This window comes from Ranitomeya imitator, chromosome 3 (assembly GCF_032444005.1).
Source record: "Ranitomeya imitator isolate aRanImi1 chromosome 3, aRanImi1.pri, whole genome shotgun sequence".
In the NCBI taxonomy this organism is placed as follows: domain Eukaryota; kingdom Metazoa; phylum Chordata; class Amphibia; order Anura; family Dendrobatidae; genus Ranitomeya; species Ranitomeya imitator.
This window is the reverse complement of record NC_091284.1, coordinates 527,743,701-527,767,421: the sequence shown is the minus strand read 5'-3', so window position 1 is coordinate 527,767,421 and position 23,721 is coordinate 527,743,701. Positions and strand designations below refer to the sequence as shown.

The 23,721-nt window shown below is 40.9% G+C and overlaps 1 protein-coding gene across 7 annotated transcripts in view; it reads left to right on the top strand.

Moving 5' to 3' along the window:
* The window catches only part of MSI2 (musashi RNA binding protein 2), a 973,036-nt gene that overhangs the window by 894,906 nt on the left and 54,409 nt on the right, over positions 1-23,721 (top strand). For all 7 annotated transcript variants that reach the window (XM_069757787.1, XM_069757784.1, XM_069757786.1 and 4 more), the window contains one exon: positions 4,113-4,289. In XM_069757787.1, the coding sequence (XP_069613888.1) occupies positions 4,113-4,289 (177 nt within the window). The remainder of the gene's footprint in view (positions 1-4,112; positions 4,290-23,721) is intronic.

Below are 23,721 nucleotides of genomic sequence, written 5' to 3'. Positions count from 1 at the left end.
CTTTGCTAAATGAAAAGGAAAACAATGTTTTGAATGTGCACTGTTGGAAGGAATAAAACTCATATCCTGATTTGTAAAATGTATGCAGAGGTCTTTGCAAGAATAATTTATTTCTGGAAATTTCTTAAGTAGAAAATGCTTGTGCATGAATATAAAATTACAGTAATAGTTATAATATAGAAGGATTTTACTTTTATTTATTTTTTACTATAACAAGTACAATACATTTTAGACAACGCTTTTTATCTATAATTCAAACGGGCATAAAAAAACAAATACAATATTTATAATGTGTTTTTATTCTAAAGGTATAATGAGGGGTTGACAAAAGGGAAATTCAAAAACCAAAGGAAGACACAAATGGACCTTTAGACTCATTTGGGTGAGCCTAGGCTCTCTGATACTGTACTGGGCCAGTCTGACAATGTGTTTATTTAGATACCAGGTTGATAATAAATTTGTCGTCTATACTTAACCTTCTGCTACATATGTATTTGTGTTTAGACTGGAGTAAGGCTCTCGACTTTTGCTCTACTTTCAGTATTCCAGACCTTTCCACTAATTTGTTGAAGCAAACGTTTATGGTGTTTTCTAAAATGAAAATCAATCAATATTGTGTCCACATATTCTACTTACCCATCCAGAAATTATATCAGACAATTGTTCCTAATGTAGATCAGTTTCCTGGCATAAGGTTCTTAACCTTTCTAAAAGTTAGGGCAGAAACATCAATGCTATGTTGATAAATCTGTTGCCCCTTGAGCACTTCTGTCAGATTTATTTTGCTTCACCCCCAAAATAATTTACACTACAATGGAACCCAGACACCATTAGAAGTCAGTTGGGTCTCTTAGGAGCTGTATATGGCACTGTAATATGGTTTCCGCTCATAAAGATAGTGTGATGAACACCTCCTAAATTCACACTAGAGACTTGAAGTCTTACATCTTGAGATGAGGCAGCGGCCTAACTTGTTTCTTGAGCTTAATGTTAAATCTCGAGATGTGGTTTAACGTATTTTCTAATGTTATAAGGCATTCCTTTTTTTTTTCAAACAGGCATTTAATTTCCATAATTTTATTTGTCTAATTTAATATAATTCCCTAATATGATGTCTTACTTTCCACTCGCTTGCACATACGTGATCGGAAAACAAATGCCTTCATTATCCAACTGAAAAGCACGTTTTGCCAACCTTGCCAAGTGATGAGCTTAAAATATTAGAATGAGTTGTGGTCATCTTGTCTACAAAGAATATTATCCTTTTTGATAATTCTACTTTGTTTTTGTTTTTTTTATGCTTACCACGTAAACCCCACCTAACCAAAATTAATCCAAATCTTAACTCTCATCCAAAACACATCTAAAAATCACATCTATGCCCCTTATCACACAGATGTGTCAATATTAGTTTCAAGTACCAAAATATTATGTCATTCCTTTTGCCCACACTTTTTTTTTCCAAACTGAAAGCTTGTTGAATCTTATTTCTTATCATTGCTGGAAAAATGTACCTACGGTATATTTGTGCATTGATTATTAATAAAGGTGGTCTGATTTTTATCCAAGTCACAATTCTTTACAAATGCAAATTAACTAAAGTAGTAACACACAAGCAATTGTACTGTTAATGTCTTTTATTGAACAGTGAGTAAACCTCCACTGTGTTGGGAGTAAAGGTACCTTCACACTAAACAACGCTGCAGCGATCCAGACAACGATCCGGATCGCTGCAGCGTCGCTGTTTGGTCGCTGGAGAGCTGTCACACAGACAGCTCTCCAGCGACCAACGATGCCGGTAACCAGGGTAAACATCGGGTTACTAAGCGCAGGGCCGCACTTAGTAACCTGATGTTTACCCTGGTTACCATCCTAAAAGTAAAAAAAAACAAATGCTTTATACTTACCTTCCGCTGTCTGTCCCCGGCGCTCTGCTTCTCTGTACTGGCTGTGAGCACAGCGGCCGGAAAGCAGAGCGGTGACGTCACCGCTGTGCTTTCCGGCCGCTGTGCTCACAGTGAGTGCAGGAAAGCACAGCGCCGGAGGACAGACAGCTGAAGGTAAGTATGAAGCGTTTGGTTTTTTTTACTTTTAGGATGGTAACCAGGGTAAACATCGGGTTACTAAGTGCGGCACTGCGCTTAGTAACCCGATGTTTACCCTGGTTACCAGCGAAGAAATCACTGAATCGGTGTCACACAGGACCAAATAAAGTTCTGGCCTTCTAGCCCCAACCAACGACATCACAGCAGGATTCTGATCGCTGCTGCGTGTCAAACTGAACGATATCGCTAGCGAGGACGCTGCAACGTCACGGATCGCTAGCGATATCGTTTAGTGTGAAGGTACCTTAAATGTATGTGAATCCTTAATGGAATTTACTAACATCTTGTTACCTCCACCAGATATTTGCACAATGAGGGGTCACAATTTTGGAAAATTTCACCCTCAAAAAGTCAGTATTTCTAGGATGCCTTACATTCACCTAGGTCCTTAGCAATGTTTTTTGCCTTTTCCAGCTTCATTTGTCTCTATAACACATTTTCTGAGTTCTTCTGAAAATTGTTTGTCTCTGAGCATGATTCACACTAAGCATCATTTCTTGACTTGGCTTCTTGTGCCATTTTTTTAATGATATCTAGGGAAACCCACCATTTCAATCTCATCTTGTTAATTGGAACAGTTTGGCCAATTATCTCTTATAAATGTTAAGGTCTCATTCACACATCAGTATTTCATCAGTATCTGTTTGCCAAAACCAGGAGTGTATCCAAAACAGAGAACAGTCAATCTTTCAATTATAGTTTTTCTCTGTAAGTTCCACTCCTGACTTTAGAAGTAGGAGTGGTAATCTACGCTGCTGTCCTAGATACAGGAAATCTGGAAGATTTCGTAAGGTGATTAGAACATGCAATTTATTCTCAATGTGTTTCGACATTGAACCAACTTCTTCATCAGGAAACTACAGTATCACCTTAGTACGTCCTCTGGATTTCCTATATCTAGCACAACAGCGCAGAGTACCACTCCTATCCTACTACTTCTAGTTATATATGGCGGAATTTCCCGACCTGAGGTTATTGCACCACCTGTCATACTTGATTCCTCTGTTGTGGGTTAAAGAACCCCAAAAGATAAGCAATTTCTACACCTCTCACCTAGACCTATTCCTCCACTGGAGAAGACGCTATTTCGCTTTGTGTCCTCCCCTCTTTCCACTCTTGGCTTTGGCATTCAAACACTGAAGCAAAAATACTGATGTGTGAATGAGGTTTAGCACAGAGGTTCTACAGTGTTCACCAACCTTTCTCTCCGTGTAAGATCAGTTTCACATACCTGAAATCAACAGGCTCATAGACATATAAGGGTGTTGAGTTTGGGTTAGGAGACTCGCTGCCAATCTTTGCATTGGGTCCAAGTATGAGAACCGAGAACTTGCGTAATGTGGATGTTTCGTCAATAAAATGCATGAATGGTACATCTGTTTGTGTGTTACTAATTTAGTGAATTGTGATAGTCTATAATTCTAACTTCAAATCAAACTGTGCTTTGTTTGGAATCACTGCAGAAATACAGGTGATTCCCAGGGGTTCCTTTACTTTTTTGCACTAACAGAGCAAAGATATTGAGATTGTTCAGACCATGATTACAAATGATAATGTTGGGACACTGTGCCTTCAATTGTTAGCCAAGCTAATTTATTAAGATTAGGCCTGATTCTCTCTCTTCCATTTTTTGCGTTTGGGGTATTATAAAATGATGTTATGTTTTCAGTACAGTAATATTGAAGTTAGAAGCTGCAGATGTGACCGGAAAGTTTCCTATAAAGCTCATCTGTTTGTACTTTGGCTAATCTATATCACACTATGTCACCGTTAACTTGATTTTGATTTGCATTATTTGCTTGTTTAACCCTAACCACATACTGTGTTTAAGATGACTGTTTTCTATATTTGTGTTGGTTTTTTTTTTGTCTGATTATAACAATTTATGAAATGAATAGCAAGGGTGGATGACCTATTTGTTTGGTAGTTTACCATTTTTACTTGTTTTGCATTTATTCATTGAGTTACAGTCAAGATCTCACAGTGACAAAGTCAATATGTCTTTAGGAATCCCTGATTACGGTTTCTATACCTCACCTGGTGACCAACGGGCCACACTATCGTTTGCGGATTACGGTTCCATGGGGCCTCGAGCGGCTCAGATGCTTCGCAGTGAGCATGCTGCTTCAGCAAGTAACTCCCCTCTCCATCACCTTCCCAGCCCGGATCAGTTTAAAAACCCAGGTTTGTACAACCTTTCTATATTTTTGGGTGATGGGTAAAACGAAATCAGACTGGGAATTGAGACAGAGATATACATTGTACATAGTCATCTGTTGCATGCCAAGTTTCTGTTGCTCTTAATGTAATTTTGATGCAATCCTTGCTGTCATGTGGTGCATTGTGAGAATTGTGCATGAATAAGTAATATAGCCCATCTCCATGTATATGTGCATTGGTAAATCACTGTCAATTTGACTTAAGATCATCACATTTTATATCTAAAGCCATGTGTGTTCATTCATTTAACTTGTATAAACTGCAGGACTCCATTTTTAGGGCCCAAATGCTGAAATGAATAAACAAGCAGTGGGGGAAATACGCATTCGATCCCTTGCTGATTTTGTAACTTTGCCCACTGACAAAGACATGAACAGTCTATAATTTTAAGAGTAGGTTAATTTTAACATTGAGAGATAGAATATCAAAAACAAAATCCATAAAATCACAGTGTATAAATTATATAAATGTATTTGCATTTTGCAGTTGGAAATAAGTATTTGATACCAACCATTAAGAGTTCTGGCTCCTAGAGACCAGTTAGACGCTCCTAATAAACTTGTTACCTACATTAAAGACAGCTGTCTTACATAGTCACCTTTATAAAAGCCTCCTGTCCACAGATTCAATTAATCTGTGAGACTCTAACCTCTACAACATGGGCAAGACTAAAGAGCTTTCTTAGGATGTCAGAGACAAGATCATAGACATGCACAAAGCTGGAATGTGCTACAAAACCATAGGTAAGACGCTGGGTGAGAAGAAGACAACTGTTGGTGCAATAGTAAGAAAATGAAAGAAATGTGATTTTCTGCATTTTACTTTTGATATTCTATCTCTCAATGTTAAAATTACCCTACCCTTAAAATTATAGACTGTTTATGTCTTTGTCAGTGGGAAAACTTACAAAATCAGCAAGGGATCAAATACTTATTTCCCCCACTGTTTATAGTAGGTAACATTTTCATGTAATACCCCTTATGGTATTATCTATTGGCAAGTTGGTATATTTTATCCTACCTTAGGACTTACCGTATTTTTCGCTTTGTAAGATGCTCCAGATTATAAGACGCACCCCAAATTTTGAGGAGAACGTTTTTTTTTAATAATATGGTGGTGCTTCTTATAATCCATTCATGTTATTGCTTACCGGGGGTGGTGGCTGCGGTGAAACGGGGTCCCAGGGTTGCTGCTGGAGGAGGCAGAAGTGGAGTATTGCTGCAGGCCGCAGGTTGGGATGAGGGGGTGTCCTGTGCTGCGGGGGTGTCTCCGGTGATGCTGGCGCCTCCGGTGCTGAGGAAGGGGGGCTCTGCCGACATTTTGTGAAAGGCCAGAGCTCCCCGGCTGTTCATCCATGCTTTCCTGTGCGGTGGAGATCTCACTGCTGAAATCTCATCTCCGGAGATCTTGGTGCCGAGATCTCTATCTGCGCATGCGCCGCTTCCCGGCGGCCATTTTCCCGAAGTTCACCACACATGAAAGCATGGACAATCTGCCGGGGTGCTCTGGCCTTTTCGTAAAATGTCGGCAAAGCCCCCCTCTGTAGCGGCAGACACCCTGGGCAGCGGAGCAGACACCCCCTCATCCCAGCCTGTACTGGTAAGCAGTATATCCGCATTGTAAGACGCATCACCATTTCTCCCCAAATTTGGGGGAAAAAAGTGCGTCTTACACAGCGAAAAATACGGTACTTCCACTAAGGGCAGTCCCACACGTCCAGATAATTCCGGTACCGGAAAAATCGGTACCGGAATTATCCGTGTGCCCGTGCGTTTCTGTGGCACACGTGTGCCGACTGGGTACCACACACACCGTGCAGGAGACAGCGCTGGAGATAAGCGCTGTCCCCTGCATCTGGTGCTGAAGCTGCCATTCATATCTTCTCTGCAGCAGCGTTTGCTGTAGAGAAGATATGAATAATCCTTTTTTTTGTTTGTTTCTCATGTTTAAAATAAAGATCCATGTGCCCACCCCCCTCCCACCCCCTGTGCGCCCGCCCGCTGTTATTAAAATACTCATCCGGCTCCTTCGCTGGTTCTGCTTCCTGTCCTGGCCGCACCCCTGCATCTGGTGCTGAAGCTGCCATTCATATCTTCTCTGCAGCAGCGTTTGCTGTAGAGAAGATATGAATAATCCTTTTTTTTGTTTGTTTCTCATGTTTAAAATAAAGATCCATGTGCCCACCCCCCTCCCACCCCCTGTGCGCCCGCCCGCTGTTATTAAAATACTCATCCGGCTCCTTCGCTGGTTCTGCTTCCTGTCCTGGCCGCACCTTCTACTGTATGAGCGGTCACGTGGGGCCGCCCATTGCAGAAATGAATATGCGGCTCCACCCCTATGGGAGGTGGAGCCGCATATTCATGATCTTTATTTTAAACACGAGAAGCAAACAAAAAAAAGGATTATTCATATCTTCTCTACAGCAAACGCTGCTGCAGAGAAGATATGAATGGCAGCTTCAGCACCATGTGTGGGGGGACAGCGCTTACTGTGGCGCTGTCTCCTGCACGACACACGGGGACTGCACACGGACAGCGTCCGTGTGCGGTACGTGTTTTACACGGACCCATTGACTTTAAGGGGTCCGTGTAATCCGTGCGCTCCCACGAACACTGACATGTCTCCGTGTTTTCCAAACGGACACACGGTACGTGAAAACACGCTGACATGTGCAGAGACACATTGATTTCAATGTGTCTACGTGAGTCAGTGTCTCCGGTACGTGAGGAAACTGTCACCTCACGTACCGGAGCCACTGACGTGTGAATCCGGCCTAAGCCAGATATCATCATACATGACCATTTCCAATTATATTGTAATTTTTTGATGCCTGAAAATTGTAACTATAGCAACTGCTGGCAGGTAATGTATACTAAGGACTGTATGTGAATTACCATATACAATGTAAATATATATATATATATATATATATATATATATATATTTATTTGTATATTGTGGGCCATTTTACAAATGGCAGTGGAAGAAGGGTCCATGAGGACTGGGCTCCAACACCAATCTCAAGCTTTTAGGCTATATTCACACGTCCGGAATTGCCGCGAAAATTAAGCCTCTTGATTCTGTTGTGTTTTTCTTTAATTGATTTCATATTCTTAGTTTTCTTGTTGCACCCTTGGTTCTATTACACAGTGTTGTTCTCAATTATAAAAAATAAAATAAAAGGAGCCCTAATAGAAAACAGCAGTAAAATGCTGTAATAACTCATGGTTGCAACTTTGCTGTATTTTATCAAGAAAGAGTTTATCTCATAATGTCGACCTTTTATGTCCAGTGCGGAATACCTTTTCAAGGATGCTCTTAGCTCACTTACTGCAGTAATTTATAAGCCAAGAAGGCAGATAAGCTATCCCTAACACTTTGCCCAGCTTCTGTATCTGAAGATATGAGGTTGAGCAATCCAAGAAATCTTTAACCATGGATATGTAGTATGGTCTAAGATAAGCTACTACACAATATGTAGCTACTGTTTATGTACTGTAATAAAAGCACATACAAGCGCTGTTGACAGGACACCACGCCACAGCTGCTTAACCCCTTCAACCTTTAAGCTTCTTTTCACCTTCCTGACCAAGCCAATTTTTTCAATTCTGGCTAGTGTCACTTAGCGGTAATAACTGTGGAACGCTACAATAGATCCCTCTGATTTCGAGAGAGTTTTGTGACATATCATACTTCAAGATAGTTGTAAAATTTGGTCGACATGCTTAGAGTTCATTGTTGACCAGCGATTTCTCATTTTTCCAACAAAATTTGCAAAACCATTTTTTTAGGAACCACATCACATTATGAAGTGACTTTGAGAAGTTTATATGACAGAAAGTTCACCAAATTACACCATGCTAAAAACTACACCCCTCAAAGTGCTGAAAAACATATTTAAGCATTTTATTAACCCTTTAGGTGCTTCACGGGAACTGAAGCAATCTGGAAGGAAAAAATGAACATTTATCTTTTTTTCACAAAAAGTTTACTTTAGATCCTATTTTTTTTTTCACAAGAGTAACAGGAGAAAATGGACTCCAAAAATTGTTGTGCCATTTCTCCTGAGCACGCCAATACTCCATATGTGGGGGAAAACTACTAGAGTCCCATATGTGCCTAATCAGTGGAAACCCCCACAAGTGACCTCATTTTGGAAACTAGACCCTCAAGGAATTTATCTAGATGTGTGAGGAGCACCTTGAACCCCCATGTGCTTCACAGAAATTTATTACGTTAAGCCATGAAAATAAAAATTCTAATTTTTCCCACAAAAATATTCTTTAAGCCCCAAATTTGTTAATTTCACAAGCGTAGCAGGTGAAAATGGACCTCAAAATTTGTTGCGCAATTTCTGCTGTGTACGCAGATAACCCTTTATGTGGTGGAAAACTACTGTTTGGGCGCACAGAAGGGAAGGAGTGACTTTTGGAACTCAGATTTTGATGGAATGTTCTCCGGGTATCATGTCGCATTTGGAGAGCCCCTGATGTTCCTAAACAGTGGAAACACACCACAAGTGGCCCCATTTTGAAAACTAGACCATGTCACATTGGTAGAGCCCCTTAGGTGCCAGAACAGCAGAACCCCCCATAAGTGACCTCATTTTACAAACTACACCTCTAATGAAATCTTCTAATGGTGCAATGATGATATTGACACCACCGGTGTATCACAGAATTGTATACCATTGGACAGTGAAGAAAAAAAAATGACCACCAATATTTTGTTGTAGCACCAGATTTTGCATTATCACACTGGGAAATGGGTAAAAAATGCACCAAAATTTGTCCCACAATTTCTGTTTAATGCCCAATATTTGGCTGTACTGTACTGCTTAGCCACACGTCAAGACTCTGGAGGGATGGAGTGCTATTTGCCACCTGGAGCACAAATTTTCCTAGAATAGTTTGCTGATCTAAGTGCTAGAAGAGCAGAATCCCTCTGAAGTGACTCCATTTTGAAAATAATACCCCTTTGGGAATTTATCTACAGGTGTATTGACGATTTTGGTTCCATGGGTGTTTTCCAGAAACAAGCAGTAGTGGATGTTGCTGAGTGAAAATTGTAAACTGCCGTTGTAGTGCATATTAAGTTGTAGTCACCAGTATGTTGTAATGCCCAGCTCATGCTTCTGTAGACATACACCTGTAACTTAGGTGGGCTGTCATCACTACAGAAATGCCAAACATGGGTTGCGGCGGTGGTGGAGCAGGGTCCGTTCCTCAAGGAGCCAGCGGCGGCAGAAGTGTGGCAATGCTGCAGCCCGGTGTCAGTGAGCAGAGCAGAGTACAACATTGATATCCCCGTGACTATTTTCTTAAAGCCGTTGACCGGCGCATGCGCAGATTGGGATTTCAGCACAGCCAAGATGACAATCTGCACCCCTGTCGCCTCTAGTGGCCATTTTCCTGAGGTTGTTGGTTTCAGATAAATGGCCACCTCTGGCGGCGCACGCAGATTGAGATTTATCCCAATCTGAGCACACGCCACCGGAGGTGACCCACGGTTACAGGAAAATGGCTGCCGTGAAAAAAATGATGCAATCCGCTCTGCTCACCGCCAACATCAGGCCTCGGCATCGCCAGACTTCTGCTGCCTGAGTAGCATCAATGGGGCCTGTGTCATCAGGTCAATTGGATAATGCCTGCGCAGTGTACCCTGCGTTCACAGTGATGACACAGGCCTGTTGTGAATTCCGCTCTTGGGCTCCCTCCGGTGGTTGTAAGTAGCATTTTTGTGAGTTCTGCTCTTTGGCTCCCTCCTGTGGTTTTGAGTGGTATGGCTGCTTCTTGGATTTAGCTTCAGCAGCTGTTTTCACTGATCTTCTTTCTGGCTCGGCTATATTAGTCTGGCCTTATCCCTCATTCAATGCCAGTTGTCAATTGTTCCTGCCTGGAGTCATTGCTCTTAGGACTTTCCTGACACTCTGACCAGTTCATCAAAGCTAAGTCCTTGCTTGTCCTTTTGCGGTTCTCTTGTTGTGGACTTGTTGTTCAGCACTTTCTTTGTTTTTGTTCATTTGTACAGCTTTTCAGTATGGATCTATTCAGTTAAGCTGGAAGCTCTGGGCAGCAGAGTTTGCCCTCCACACCTTTAGTCAGGTGTGGAGATTTTTGCATTTCCCTGCGGTGGACTTTTTCTAGTTTTTTTTACTGACCGCACAGCGTTCTTTTCTGTACTGTTTCTATTTAGCTAGAAGTGGCCTCCTGTGCTAAATCTTGTTTCATACTACGTATGTCATTTCCTTCTCCTCTCACAGTCATTATTTGTGGGGGGCTAATCTATCCTTTGGGGATTTTCTCTGAGGCAAGATAGTTTTCCTGCTTCTATCTTTAGGGGTAGTTAGCTCTTAGGCTGTGACGAGATGCCTAGGCCGAGTTAGGAGCATTCCACGGCTGCTTCTAGTGTTGTGTTGAGCTTAGGGACTGCGGTCAGTATAGTTGCCACCTGCTCAGAGCTAGACGCATGTCGCTCCCTAATCACCAGATCATTACACAGGCCCCATTGATGCTGCCAGGCAACCCACTACCACCAATGTATTAACTTACGTACTCACCTCCTTATCTGAAGTTCACTGCTATATTTGAGAAAGACCCAGGCTCGGGTCGAAACGTTAAGAAAACGCTTGGATACATTTTTCACTTTCCTGTGATTTATCACTGTGGTGAACTTGTGTGCAGAATAATAAAAATATATACACTACCGTTCAAAAGTTTAGGGTCACCCAGACAATTTTGTTTTTCAAGAAAACTCATACTTTTATTAATGAAATGAGTTGCCAAATGAATTGCCAAATGAATTGAAAATCTAGTCCAGACATTGACAAGGTTCCAAAAAAATTTTCTCCTTCAAACCTTGCTTTCTTCAAAGAATTCTCCCTTTGCAGCAATTACAGCATCGCAGACCTTTGGCATTCTAGCAGTTAATTTGCTGAGGTAATCTGGAGAAATTTCACCCCATTTTTCCAGAAGCCCCTCCCACAAATTGGTTTGGCTTGATGGGCACTTTTTGCATTGATGAGTATAAGGACACGAAACGCGTAGGGAAGTATACCTTTTTCGTATCTACTTTTGTGGGGTCTAGTATAGATACTGGTGATATTTAGCAATGGGGGATTAGTATGGACAGGCATGTGCCATCTCCCCAATTATAACACCAGATGAAAAAACGGTTATTATCTTACCCATTATGACAACAGGGTGAGATTGTGCAGTTCTCTGTTTTTCTTTCACGCATCGTCTAAGTGGTCATTTTTTTTTACCTAAGCCAGCAATATTTGTTTATCCATAGGACATATGTGGTTTAATGTAAATGACTTTTGAGGTGAAAATTTATATTTTTCCGTACTGCTAAGAGGTCTAGGACCATACATTTTGAGGCCTGCGGCAGGTCCGTTTACAAGAATCTCATGATTGGGAGGTCTGTAGCAGTCCGGTTCATTGGTATTTTTGTATTTTGGCTTTTCTCTTCCTGAAAGGTGATATACTGTTTGTCCTATATGTATGTTTGTCTAAAAAAAAAAAAAAAAAAAAAAAAAAATTTGGCATCTTATTTTAAATGAGTTTATTAAAAGTTAATTTTTAACTAAATAATCACACCCTGCTTTTCACATTATATTTGATTGGTGGACACAGCTTTCTACACTTTTTGCATACCATGCAGTCAAGCTGCTCCCACAACAACTCAATGGGGTTGAGATGTGGTGACTGCACTGGCCACTCCATTACAGATAGAATACCAGCTGCCTACTTCTTACCTAAATAGTTCTTGCGTAATTTGGAGGTGTGCTTTGGGTCATTGTCCTGTTGTAGGATGAAATTGGCTCCAATCAAGCGCTGTCCACAGGATATGGCATGGCGTCGCAAAATGGAGTGATAGCCTTCCTTATTCAATATCCCTTTTACCTTGTACAAATCTCCCACTTAACCAGCACCAAAGCAACCCCAGACCATCACATTACCTCCACCATGCTTGACCGATGGCGTTAGACACTCTTCCAGTATTTTTTCAGTTATTCTGCATCTCACAAATGTGGATTTGTCTGTCCATAACACTTTTTTCCAATCTTCCTCTGTCCAATTTCTGTGTTCTTTTGCCCATATTAGTCTTTTCCTTTTATTAGCCAGTCTCCGATATGGCTTTTTCTTTGCCACTCTGCCCTGAAGGCCAGCTTCCCGGCCTCTTCACTGTAGACGTTGATAGTGGCGTTTTGCTTGTATTATTTAATGAAACTTCCAGTTGAGGACCTGTGAGGTGTCGATTTCTCAAACTACTGACACTAATGTACTAGTCTTGTTGCTTAGTTGTGCAGCGGGGCCTCCCACTTCTCTTTCTACTCTGGTTAGAGCCTGTTTGTGCTCTCCTCTGAAGGAAGTAGTACACACCGTTGTAGGACATCTTCAGTTTCTTGGCAATTTCTCGCATGGAATAGCCTTCATTTCTAAGAACAAGAATAGACACTCAAGTTTTACATGAAAGTTCTTTTTTTTCTGGCCATTTTGAGAGTTTAATGGAACCAACAAAAGAAATGCTCCAGATTCTCAACTAGCTCAAAGGAAGGTCAGGTTTATAGGTTCTCTAATCAGTTAAACTGTTTTCAGCTGTGTTAACATAGTTGCACAGACGTTTTCAAGGGTATTCTAACCATCCATTAGCCTTCTTACACAGTTAGCAAACACAAAGTACCATAAGAACACTGGAGTGATGGTTGTTGGAAATGGGCCTCTATACACCTATGAAGATATTGCATTACAATCCAGACGTTTGCAGCTAGAATAGTCATTTACCACATTAATATATAGTGTATTTCTGAATCATTTAATGTTAGCTTCATTTGAAAAAAACTGTGCTTTTCTTGCAAAAATAAGGAAATTTCTAAGTGACTCTAAAGTTTTGAACAGTAGTGTATTTTGAAGGAACCCTCACGAGTTCAGCTATATACTATATACTATGTACTTAAGGGACTTTTGCAGTGACATATGACTCCTACAGGGAAAATTGACTTTCTCTTTCTAGCATAGAGCTTAGAAGGATTCAGCTAGTCATAGACCTAATTTAAAACAGAAGAATTAGCTGGGTATAAGGGCAAAGTAAGCAATTGTAAGTACACAGTGCTATATAATACGATGAGTGCAATATATAAAGAGGATACAAATTTTAATGTCCTGTTATAGATAAATAAATAGTTGGTACAGGTGCTTGTCATCCTTGTAGCTTTTTTTTCACCATCTAAAATTGAACTAAAAAATAGTTTTCTAAGTGGATTTTCTTTTAAAAAATAATGATTAGCAAGAATAATATGGTACAATTGGATAAAAGGAGAGTCTTCTCAAAGAGGTGGTCTTTTAGAGAGGCTTCACTGCACATTTACTTACACAATACACCAATACCATTCAGTGCCAAAATGCTGCAATATGCATTTGCTAAATAATCCTCCCCTAAATAAAAGTCACATAATAGTTCTAATAGTTCACCCATAATACTGCAATTATTTTCCTACATAACACCAAACAGTGTTTAAGATGATTTTTGGGTTAATTCCAATTTAATAGTCAGAGTTCTAAGTGTAATCCAGTTCAACTGAGAGTGGAGTAGAGTTGAGCCATTGAAAACACTCTTAGAAAAGGGAGCCTGTGAGGTTAACCAGTATCAAATAGATACACTTAAAGTGTCTTTATGTAATAAATGTATGTTCACCTATTGTGTTTTTGCAGTGCTTTTTTTTTGCTGCTTTTTTATGCAAATTTTAAGCTGCGTTTTACAGTACCAGCAAAGTCTGAGACTTCAGAAATCTCATGCACAGTTTTTTTTCCCTTGACTGATTTGGAAAACTGCAGCATGTCACTTCTTTCAGTGTTTTTTCAGCATATTTGCAGCGCTTTTTCACCCATAGGAAACAATGTGTATGTGCACGAACTGAGCAAGAAATGCAGGTATCCGTTTTTGCTGCGTTGTTGATCCAAAAGCCTAAGGAAGTTAAATCAGTCTATTTTTTGGGCCACTAAACTTTAACAATATGCACACGAGACAACAAAAACGCAGGAAAAAATCAGCAAAATCTGCTTTTTGTAAGCAGCTTCTTTACTGTCAAGAGAGAAGGTCTTTGCTGCTTAACCCCTTCCCGACATGCGCCATATTAGTACTGCTCTGCGGGAACTAAGTTCCCGCAAACCGCAGTAATAGTACGGCGGCACGATCGTGCGGTCTCACAGTGAGCACCGCGGCGATCGGGTGCGGGTGTCAGCTGTATGTGACAGCTGACACCCCGCAGCAATACCCACCATCAGCACTAACGCAGATCGTGGGCATTTAACCCCTCTGATGCTGCTGTCAGTAGTGACAGCAACATAGAGGGGCATCGCGCAGGGACGGGGGCTCCCTGCGCTCTCCCACCATAACAACGCAATGCGATCGCGTTGTTCCAGTGTTCTGGAAGGAGTCTCCGCATCCAAAATGGCCACAGGGCTCATTTCGAGTCATTCACTGAGGTGGCTTACCGGCGCTGCTCAGAGCAGGCGCCGGAAAGCCTCCTGCACTGCCTGTCAGATTGCTGATCTGACACAGTGCTATGCAAAAACTATAGAATGTATTAAAAAAAATCCCCAAATAAAGAAAAAATAAATAAATATTTTCCAATAAATCCATTTATTTATGTAAATAAAAGAAAACAATAAAAGTACACATATTTGGTATCGCTGCGTCCGTAACGACCCGCTCTATAAAACTATCCCATTAGTTAACCCCTTCAGCGAACACCGCAAAGAAAAAAGAGGCAAAAAAGGATGCTTTATCATCATACTGCTGAACAAAAAGTGCAATAAAATGTGATCAAAAAGATGGATATAAGTAACCATGGTACTGCTGAAAACGTCATCTTGTCCCGCAAAAAAAGCCGCCATACAGCCTCATCAGCAGAAAAATAAAAAAATTTATAGCTCTCACAATAAAGCGATGCAAAAGCAATTATTTTTTATATAAAAATGATATAAATGAGGTATCGCTGTAATCATACTAACCCGAAGAATAAAACTACTTTATCAATTTAACCAAACGTGTAACGGTATAAGCGCACCCACCAAAGCAAATTCATGAATAGCTGGTTTTTGTTCATTCTACCTCACAAAAATCGGAATAAAAAGCGATCAAAAAATGTCATGTGCCTCAACATGGTACCAATAAAAACGTAAACTCGTCCCGCAAAAAACAAAACCTCACTTGACTCTGTGGGCCAAAATATGGATAAATTATGTCTCTCAAAATGTGGTGATGCAAAAAAATATTTTATGCAATAAAAAGTGTCTTTTAGCATGTGACAGCCGCAAAACAAAAACCCGCTATAAAAACCCGCTATAAATAGTAAATCAAACCCCCCTTTAACACCGCCTTAGTTAGGGAAAAATAATACAATTTTAAAAAATGTATTTATTTCCAATTTCCCAGTAGGGTTAACGTTGGGGCTAAAGTTAGGTTTGGGTTAAAGTTAGGGTTGGGTTGGGGCTAAAGTTAGGGTTGGGGCTAAAATTAGGGTTTGGAATATGTTTACGGTTCGGATTAGGTTTAGGGGTGTGGTTAGGGTTAAGGTTAGGGTTGAGACTAGGGCTGGTATTAGGGTTAGGGATGTGTTGGGGTTAGGGGTGTGTTGGGGTTACGGGTGTGGTCAGGGTTATGGTTAGGGTTGGGATTCGGGTTAGGGGTGTGTTTCGGTTAGGGGTGTGGTTAGGGTTATTGTTGGGATTAGGCTTAGGGTGCGTTGGGGTTAAGGTTGGAGTTAGAATTGGGGGGGTTTCCACTGTTTAGCCACATCAGGGGCTCTCCAAACGCGACATGGCGTCCGATCTCCGTTCCAGCCATTTCTGCGTTGAAAAAGTAAAACAGTGCTCCTTCCCTTCCAAGCTCTCCCATGCAGCCAGACAGTGGTTCCCCCAACATATGGGGTATAAGAGTACTCAGGACAAATTAAACAACAACTTTTGGGGTCCAATTTCTCCTGTTACTTTTGGGAAAATAAAAATTTGGGGCTAAAATATCATTTTCGTGGAAAAAAAATGATTTTTTAATTTTCACGGCTCTACATTCAAAACTTTAGTGAAACAATTGGGGGTTCAAAGTGCTCACCACACATCTAGATAGCTTCCTTAGGGGGGTTTCTTTCCAAAATGGGGTCACTTGTGTGGGGTTTCCACTGTTTAGGCACATCAGGGGCTCTCCAAACGTGACATTGGTTCCGATCTCAATTCCAGCCAATTTTGCATTGAGAAGTCAAACGGCGCTCCTTCCATTCCGAGCTCTGCCATGTGCCCAAACAGTGGTTTACCCCCATATATGGGGTATCAGCATACACAGGACAAATTGATCAACAACTTTTGGGGTCCAATTTGTCCTGTTACCCTTGGGAAAATAAACAAATTGGATCTGAAGTAATAATTTTGTGAAAATAAGTTAAATGTTCAATTTTTTTAAACATTCCAAAAATTCCTGTGAAGCACCTGAAGGGTTAATAAACTTTTTGAATGTGGTTTTGAATACCTTGAAGCAGGGTGGATTTGATTTAAATCTAACTGATTTAAATCACGATTTAAATCACGATTTAAATCACTAGTCAGTAAGGCTTGATTTAAATCAGTGATTTAAATCAGAGTTTCTACCTAAACTAGTTCTTGCTACTTTAACATGCAAGTAGATGAAGATTTTTAGAATCACTTTTTATATTACTTTTTTCTCCCCAGTTTAATGGGTTAATCATTCATATTTGGACACCACTATTCTGTTGTACTTAGGAAGGAGAAAAATAATCCTGACCTTAATAACAATTTAAATAGATTAAACGTTATTCAACATTACAGCATAAGTTATTTGCTTAAACAAACATCCATGTTTGTTAACTAATTTGGCTAAACAAAATATATATATATATATTATAAGAAACTTAGACTGTCAGCCCAGCCGACACATGAAAAACTTAAATACTGCTGTCCCTGCTGTCCTCTATAGCTCACTTGTCGTCATCTTCATCATCATCTTCTTCTTTGTTCCTATTCATAATCTGGAAAAGAAAAACACGCTTTCCTGCTTTATTGGGTCCCAACCGATTTCTCAATTTAGAATGAATGAGTCCAAAGGAAGAGAATATTCTTTCAACGCCTGCAGAAGAAGCTACTGCTGTTAAAAGTGAAATCATTACTTGAACAGTCTCTAAATCCAAGCGCTTAAGTGACTTCCACCAGTTTACTGGTGCGACCTTCCTTAAAATATCTTCAGCAAACATATATTTCTTGAATGGTTCCCGCTTAGCTCTGAAGTTTATTATAGTTGGCATTAAAGATGGATGATTGCTGGATACCCATGTCATAGCTAACTCCTCTTCCTCAGCACTTAGGTTTTGACCCTGATATTGGATATTGACAATATTTGCCAAAAAATGAGCTGGAGTCAGTGCTTGTCCCATTCGTTTGTTTACTGCTTGTAATTTAATTCTGTCCATGTGTAGTTATGTTTTTAAGTGTTCACTCAGTTCCTTCCAAATTTCAACAGCATCCGCAATAAAACAGCTATTTTTCTGTATTTTGTTTAAAGCTTGAGAGATGGGTTTCAGGAAGCTCAGCATATGTTCAACATTTCTCTTAAGCCCAATGTTGAGGATTTTGGCCGTGACAGTGCCATCTATTTTATCTCGATTTTCTTCACAAAGTGTCATCAGAATAGGCCAGTTTTTGATATACTGCTCAAAACAGTCCACCACAGAGTTCCATCTAACATCTTGTGGGAGCGTTAGCTTGGTTCCACCCATCCTTTTCAGAGCTGCTGCAGCAAAATGATTATTGCGGAAGTATTTAGCAATTTCAACAACATTAGCCTTTATTTCTGGAACACTTAAGTCTTTGGCTAAGAGGTGCAGCAAATGAGCACTGCAACCATATGTTATTAGCAGCTTTGTATTCCCTCCCTGCTCTTCTAAATCTCTTCTCATCTTGGATACGTTTGCAGCATTGTCAGTGACCAAACTGCGTACTAGACATTTGAATTTTTGTTCACATGTCGTTATAGCTTTTACTGCCACTTCTTGTAAGTATTCTGCTGTGTGTGCATTTCCTGACGTATCAGTTGTTTGTGCAAGGAAGGCTTTACCTTCTTCTGTTGTTATACAAGCACATACAATAGGATCATTGTGGACATTACTCCACCCATCAATACTTAGGTTAACAATTTTACCCTCCAGAGCTGTTGCACATTGCTCCATTTCTCTGTCATACACTTGATCCAGCAGTTTCCCTGCAACATCAGCTCTGCTGGGTGGACTGTATCCTGGTCTCAGTGACTGAACCATATTAATGAAATGTGGGTTCTCAGTCAGACGGAAAGAAGAGTTCGTTGCATGAATAAACTGGGCAATTTTTTCATCAATCAACTCTTTTTCTAATCTGCTAGTTCTTATCACAAACCTATCTATGGTGGTTCCAGGAGGTAAAGGTTTTTTCTTCCTTTTGGGTGATGGTGATATGTGGATGTGGGTGTTTGAAGATGATGCTGCTGCTAATGAAGCACTATCCTGGATGTATAACTCTGAAACTGTAGAACAGGATGATGGTGATCTTGGAGGTGGATAGTTTCCAGAATCCATGAATTCCCCTAAACAAAAAAAGTCAATGCCGTTATTTTATTGTTTATACAATTTCTGCTTATTGTACCCAACACATCACTGCCCCTGCCCCAAAAGGAATATTTGTTTTTCTTCATAACTGTACCAAATGACAGTAACATGCAGTAATAATAAGAAATATAATTTTTCTCACAGATGACAGTTCAGTGTTTAGAAATAGGATTCAATAAAAATGTTTACCAACCTGAAGATCCTGCCTGTTCAGAAGTGTTTCTTTGGTCATCTTCATCACCGCACTTCTCATGATGTTGCCTCATTCGCGCCACCAGGCCTTGCATCTCTTTGTTGCATCGTTTGCATTTTGCACGCATGCCTGCCTTACCGATAGGCGAAGGAGCTTCATTAAAATATTCCCAAACTGGGTCTCTTTTACGGCCTGCTGCCATTATAAGGAAAGAATGTAATAAACCTCAGATCGTACACACAAACAGATCCAGACTTGTCTGTCTGTGGCTATGCTGCAGTATTGTGCTCAAAGTTTCACTTTCATTTTCTTGTCTGCTTGCCCTTCCTCTTCCTCACACTTAGATTCACATTCTTCTTGTGTTGTGCAGATCTATTCCACTCCAAACAATCAGAAACATATTGTCTAACTTCTTGGACTTGGCACTAAAGGGGTTGATTCTGTATTCATAGGTTTGTAGAACTATAGGATTAAGGTCTTTTTCTCAACTCTGTTCATGTTGTAACATTTTTGCCGTGAAGAAGAGGCTGGGACCTCTGCGGAGTCAAATTCAGTTTTGAGAACTGCGTAAGTAAAGCGAGCGTCTGTGATAATATAGGAGAGAAACTGCCCACTAATCCTACAGAAACCTCTGGAAGAGCATGGCATTGTGAATGCTACACATATACAGCCTTTATTCTACTGAGTTAAACAACTCAGCTTTATCTCATGATGGAAGAACCTTTGGATGGTAAAATATTTTCCTCAAAAAGCAGTTTATTGAAAAAAATCCGATTTAAATAAAAAAAATCCGATTTAAATAAAAAAAATCCGATTTTTTTTTTGTTTTTTGTTTTTTTTTTTTTTGTTTATAAATAAAACACATTGATTTTTATCCACCCTGCCTTGAAGGGTGCAGTTTTTAGAATGGTGCCACTTTTGGGCATTTTCTGTCATGTAGGCCCCTCAAAGTCACTTCAAGTGTGAGGTGGTCCCTAAAAAAATGGTTTTGCAAATTTTGTTGTAAAAAAGAGAAATCGCTGGTCAACTTTTACCCCTTATAACTTCCCAACAAAAAAATTGTTTCCAAAATTGTGCTAATGTAAAGCAGACATGTGGGTAATCTTATTTATTAACTATTTTGTATGATATGACTAATTTAAGGGCATAAAAAATAAAAGTTTAAAAATTGCTAAATTTTCGCCAAATTTCCATTTTTTTCACAAATAAATGCAAGTCAAATCGAAGAAATTTTACCACTATCATAAAGTACAATATGTCACGAGAAAACAATCTCAGAATCACCAGGATCCGTTGAAGCGTTTCAGAGTTATGACCTCATAAAGAGACAGTGGTCAGAATTGAAAAAAATGGCCTGGTCAGGAAGTTGAAAACAGGCTTCGAGATGAAGGGGTTAAAAAATGTAGCATAAAGCAATGTGGGAGCTTAGCCTAACACAAGTTAGGGCAGCGATCCCCAACCTTTTTGACCTTGAGAGCCACATTCAGCACTGACAGTCGCGAGCCACATTCATCTCTGAGACGGGGGCGCAAGCAACATCCTGCTTATGTCCCCCTCAAAGTCGTCTCAACCAAAGCCACCATTACGGGTATAATAATAACCAAAGCTTTTCCACAGAAGTCACTCCAAAGCAGCACACTGAGATCGAAGGGTTCCCACAAAGCCCCAATTCAGTATTATCCCATCAAGGACTCCCAACACTTTGTTGTATCCAGCTTCAAGAACCTCCTCTAACAGGTAGTATCATCCTCCAGCGTACCATACCTAAAACATCTCTAAACCCCAGTATATGTGCATCCAGATCTTATCTTCTGTGCTGGGCTACTCAAATATTCACAATTTTGAGATGTACTCTTCATACCGGTTTGCTAGACCTGGAGCTAATGCACCAAGCTGGCAGACAGTTGCGAGCCACAATTCCTGGGACCGCGAGCCACATGTGGCTCCCGAGCTACAGGTTGGGGACCCCTGAGTTAGGGTATGTTTCCACGGTCAGGAATGGCTCGGTATTTGCTCTGGTTTTGACACATGTAAAATCTGCACCAAATCTGCATCTGAGGTCACCTGCGTTTTTGATGCGATTTTTGCATGCGTTTTTGATGCGTTTTTTCATTACATGCGTTTTTTTGACACTTGAAATAAAACAATGTCCAACCTGCTTCATCCAGCTTGTTACAGCATAGTGGATGGGATTTCACGTAATCCCATGTCCACTATGCATGCAGTGATGCCCGCGGCTCTCCCGCAGAAATGAACATCTGGAGCGACTTTCCAGACCGCAGCATGTCAATTTATGTAGTGGAGATACTCAGTCTCCATTGCGTAAATTACCCATACACTTTCAGTAGATGCGGTAAAACTGCATTATCTTCCTTGTTACATGTGTATTAAGTGCGGACCACAGCTTACTATGCATGTGTACTAATTTACATAATGTTGAATCTTGTGACATAGCTGGAAATACATGACACAGGAAGTGGGGGAAAGCACAGAGGTCCCCTCCTTTTTAATAAATAAATAATTTAAAAAAAAAACTGTTGTGCTACCTGACCGCTGATCAGCAGTAGCTCATCAATACTCTGTGTGAGATAGCGCTTACTGCATGTGTTGGGAGACATAGCTCACAGGCCTAATACATATTCCACAGCACATCATAATATACGGCTTTAACTCTGTCACTAAACACGCCGGACCTCTTTGTAAACGACCGCACGCCGAACATTTCATGAATGTCCACGGAACATAATAGGCACCAACAGACGACATTAAGTTGCAGTCTCTAGACATGCTGGACCTTACTCTGTCCAGTTACCATGGGTGACCGCACAGTTCATTAACTGACCCTAGTCAGTGCCCACAGTCCCCCAACTCTGGATTACCTTCCTGGAGCTCCTGCTCCACGCGCAGACTCCTTGTCAGTCGTCTCTCCTGGGGAAAGCTCCCTTACTGGGATCACCGTCCTTGTGTCCAGGGCACTCCAGACAGACCAGTCCCGCAGAAGGAACGGTAGCTTCCCCAACGCAGTGCCATCACAGACTCTGCACATACGGCCTCTCCATGTGCTTTTCAGGAAGTCCATTCCTTGGGCCTTCCAACATACAAGCCTTCAGGTCCATGGCCTCACCATGTGCTTTTCCAGGAATCTGATCCTACTCCCAGGATCTTCCAAAACAGGCCATCCAGGACCTTACACTCTGACCATTCAGGTCCGTACACCCTGAACACAGAACCAATGTGACCCAAAGCCTGGTCACATTATGTAGCTGTAATCACCCCCATAGGTGGGAGGTGTGTGTGGTTAGTCAGACCCTCCCAGCCCTCCGGCTAACCCTGTAAGCCTCCCTTTAAACTAAAATACTTGTGGGACTACAGGTCCCAGAGCAGCATTACTGGCTTACATCGCAGAGGATCTCCTCTGCGACTCATACCGGCCATTTACAATAACGTTGGTCACTGTCTCACTATCATAGCTACGGCTGCGACTGCCTTGTACTCCCATGGCCTCAATACGCTTCCGTGCGTATCCCGAGGAGAACACACAGCGCCCCCTAGCTGCAACAAGGGTCACTGCCTCACATCCGTCAGAGTCGACGTCCTCTGAAAGAATAATAAAGGCTGCGGACAATCAGTGGACTCTGATTGGATGACTTGTCAAGTGATATAATGTCACATGACCCATCGGGAATAGAGCCTTTGACATAGCTGGAATGACATCTATATGATTACCTTTTTTTTTTTTTTTAAATGGGATCCTGAAGTGATTGAGCAGAGTTCATACAGCACTGGATAACTACTTTATTCTTACATGCTGACATACTGCAATTGAGGAAAAACAATCATCAAGCAAACATACCATACCCTAAAACCATCTCTGTTATGGAGGTAATACTTTTAATGCCAGTATATCCTGTCCACATGATGTTTGCAGTACTGTGCAGATGCCCACATACACTATTTGAAATGTGCTTTTTATATGTCCTTATACTGTGTGTACTTAAAATATTTTTGTCAGATGCTTTATTGGTGTAGATAGTAAACCATGGGTGAAGTCTGCTGCCACCAAGAGGCTGACACTAAGCCTCCAGAAAGTGGCGTGTTGGATAGAGAAGATGATGGATCCAGGGCTTCCAAGACAATTAAAGCAAGCCTCTTCAGGGCAATTAAGTATGTCACATGCTTCAGTCAACTTGCATTGCGGATGCTCCCCAGATCATTCACTCAGGCAAGGATTTCTTCTTTGCTTCTCTGAATGCAGAACCTGCATCTAAAAAAAGCTCTTGCGGATCTTCCTTTTCAGTGTCTATAAAATTTGTATGCACTACACTGGCATCAAGAGTACCTTCCTCCCACAGTACATGCCCAAGAACTCTTACAACAAGCAAATGGCACATCAGTTTCAACAGTTAGCTGAGGAGGTTGGGGGATTGGCATTATTACTTCTGATGCTGTAGTTCTGAGGGCTTTGGGTCTTTCCGATTAGGTTGTTCAGACTGTGACCAAGCCTTCTATGTCTCACATCTACCATCGTATCTACCATATAACTTAAGGTAGGA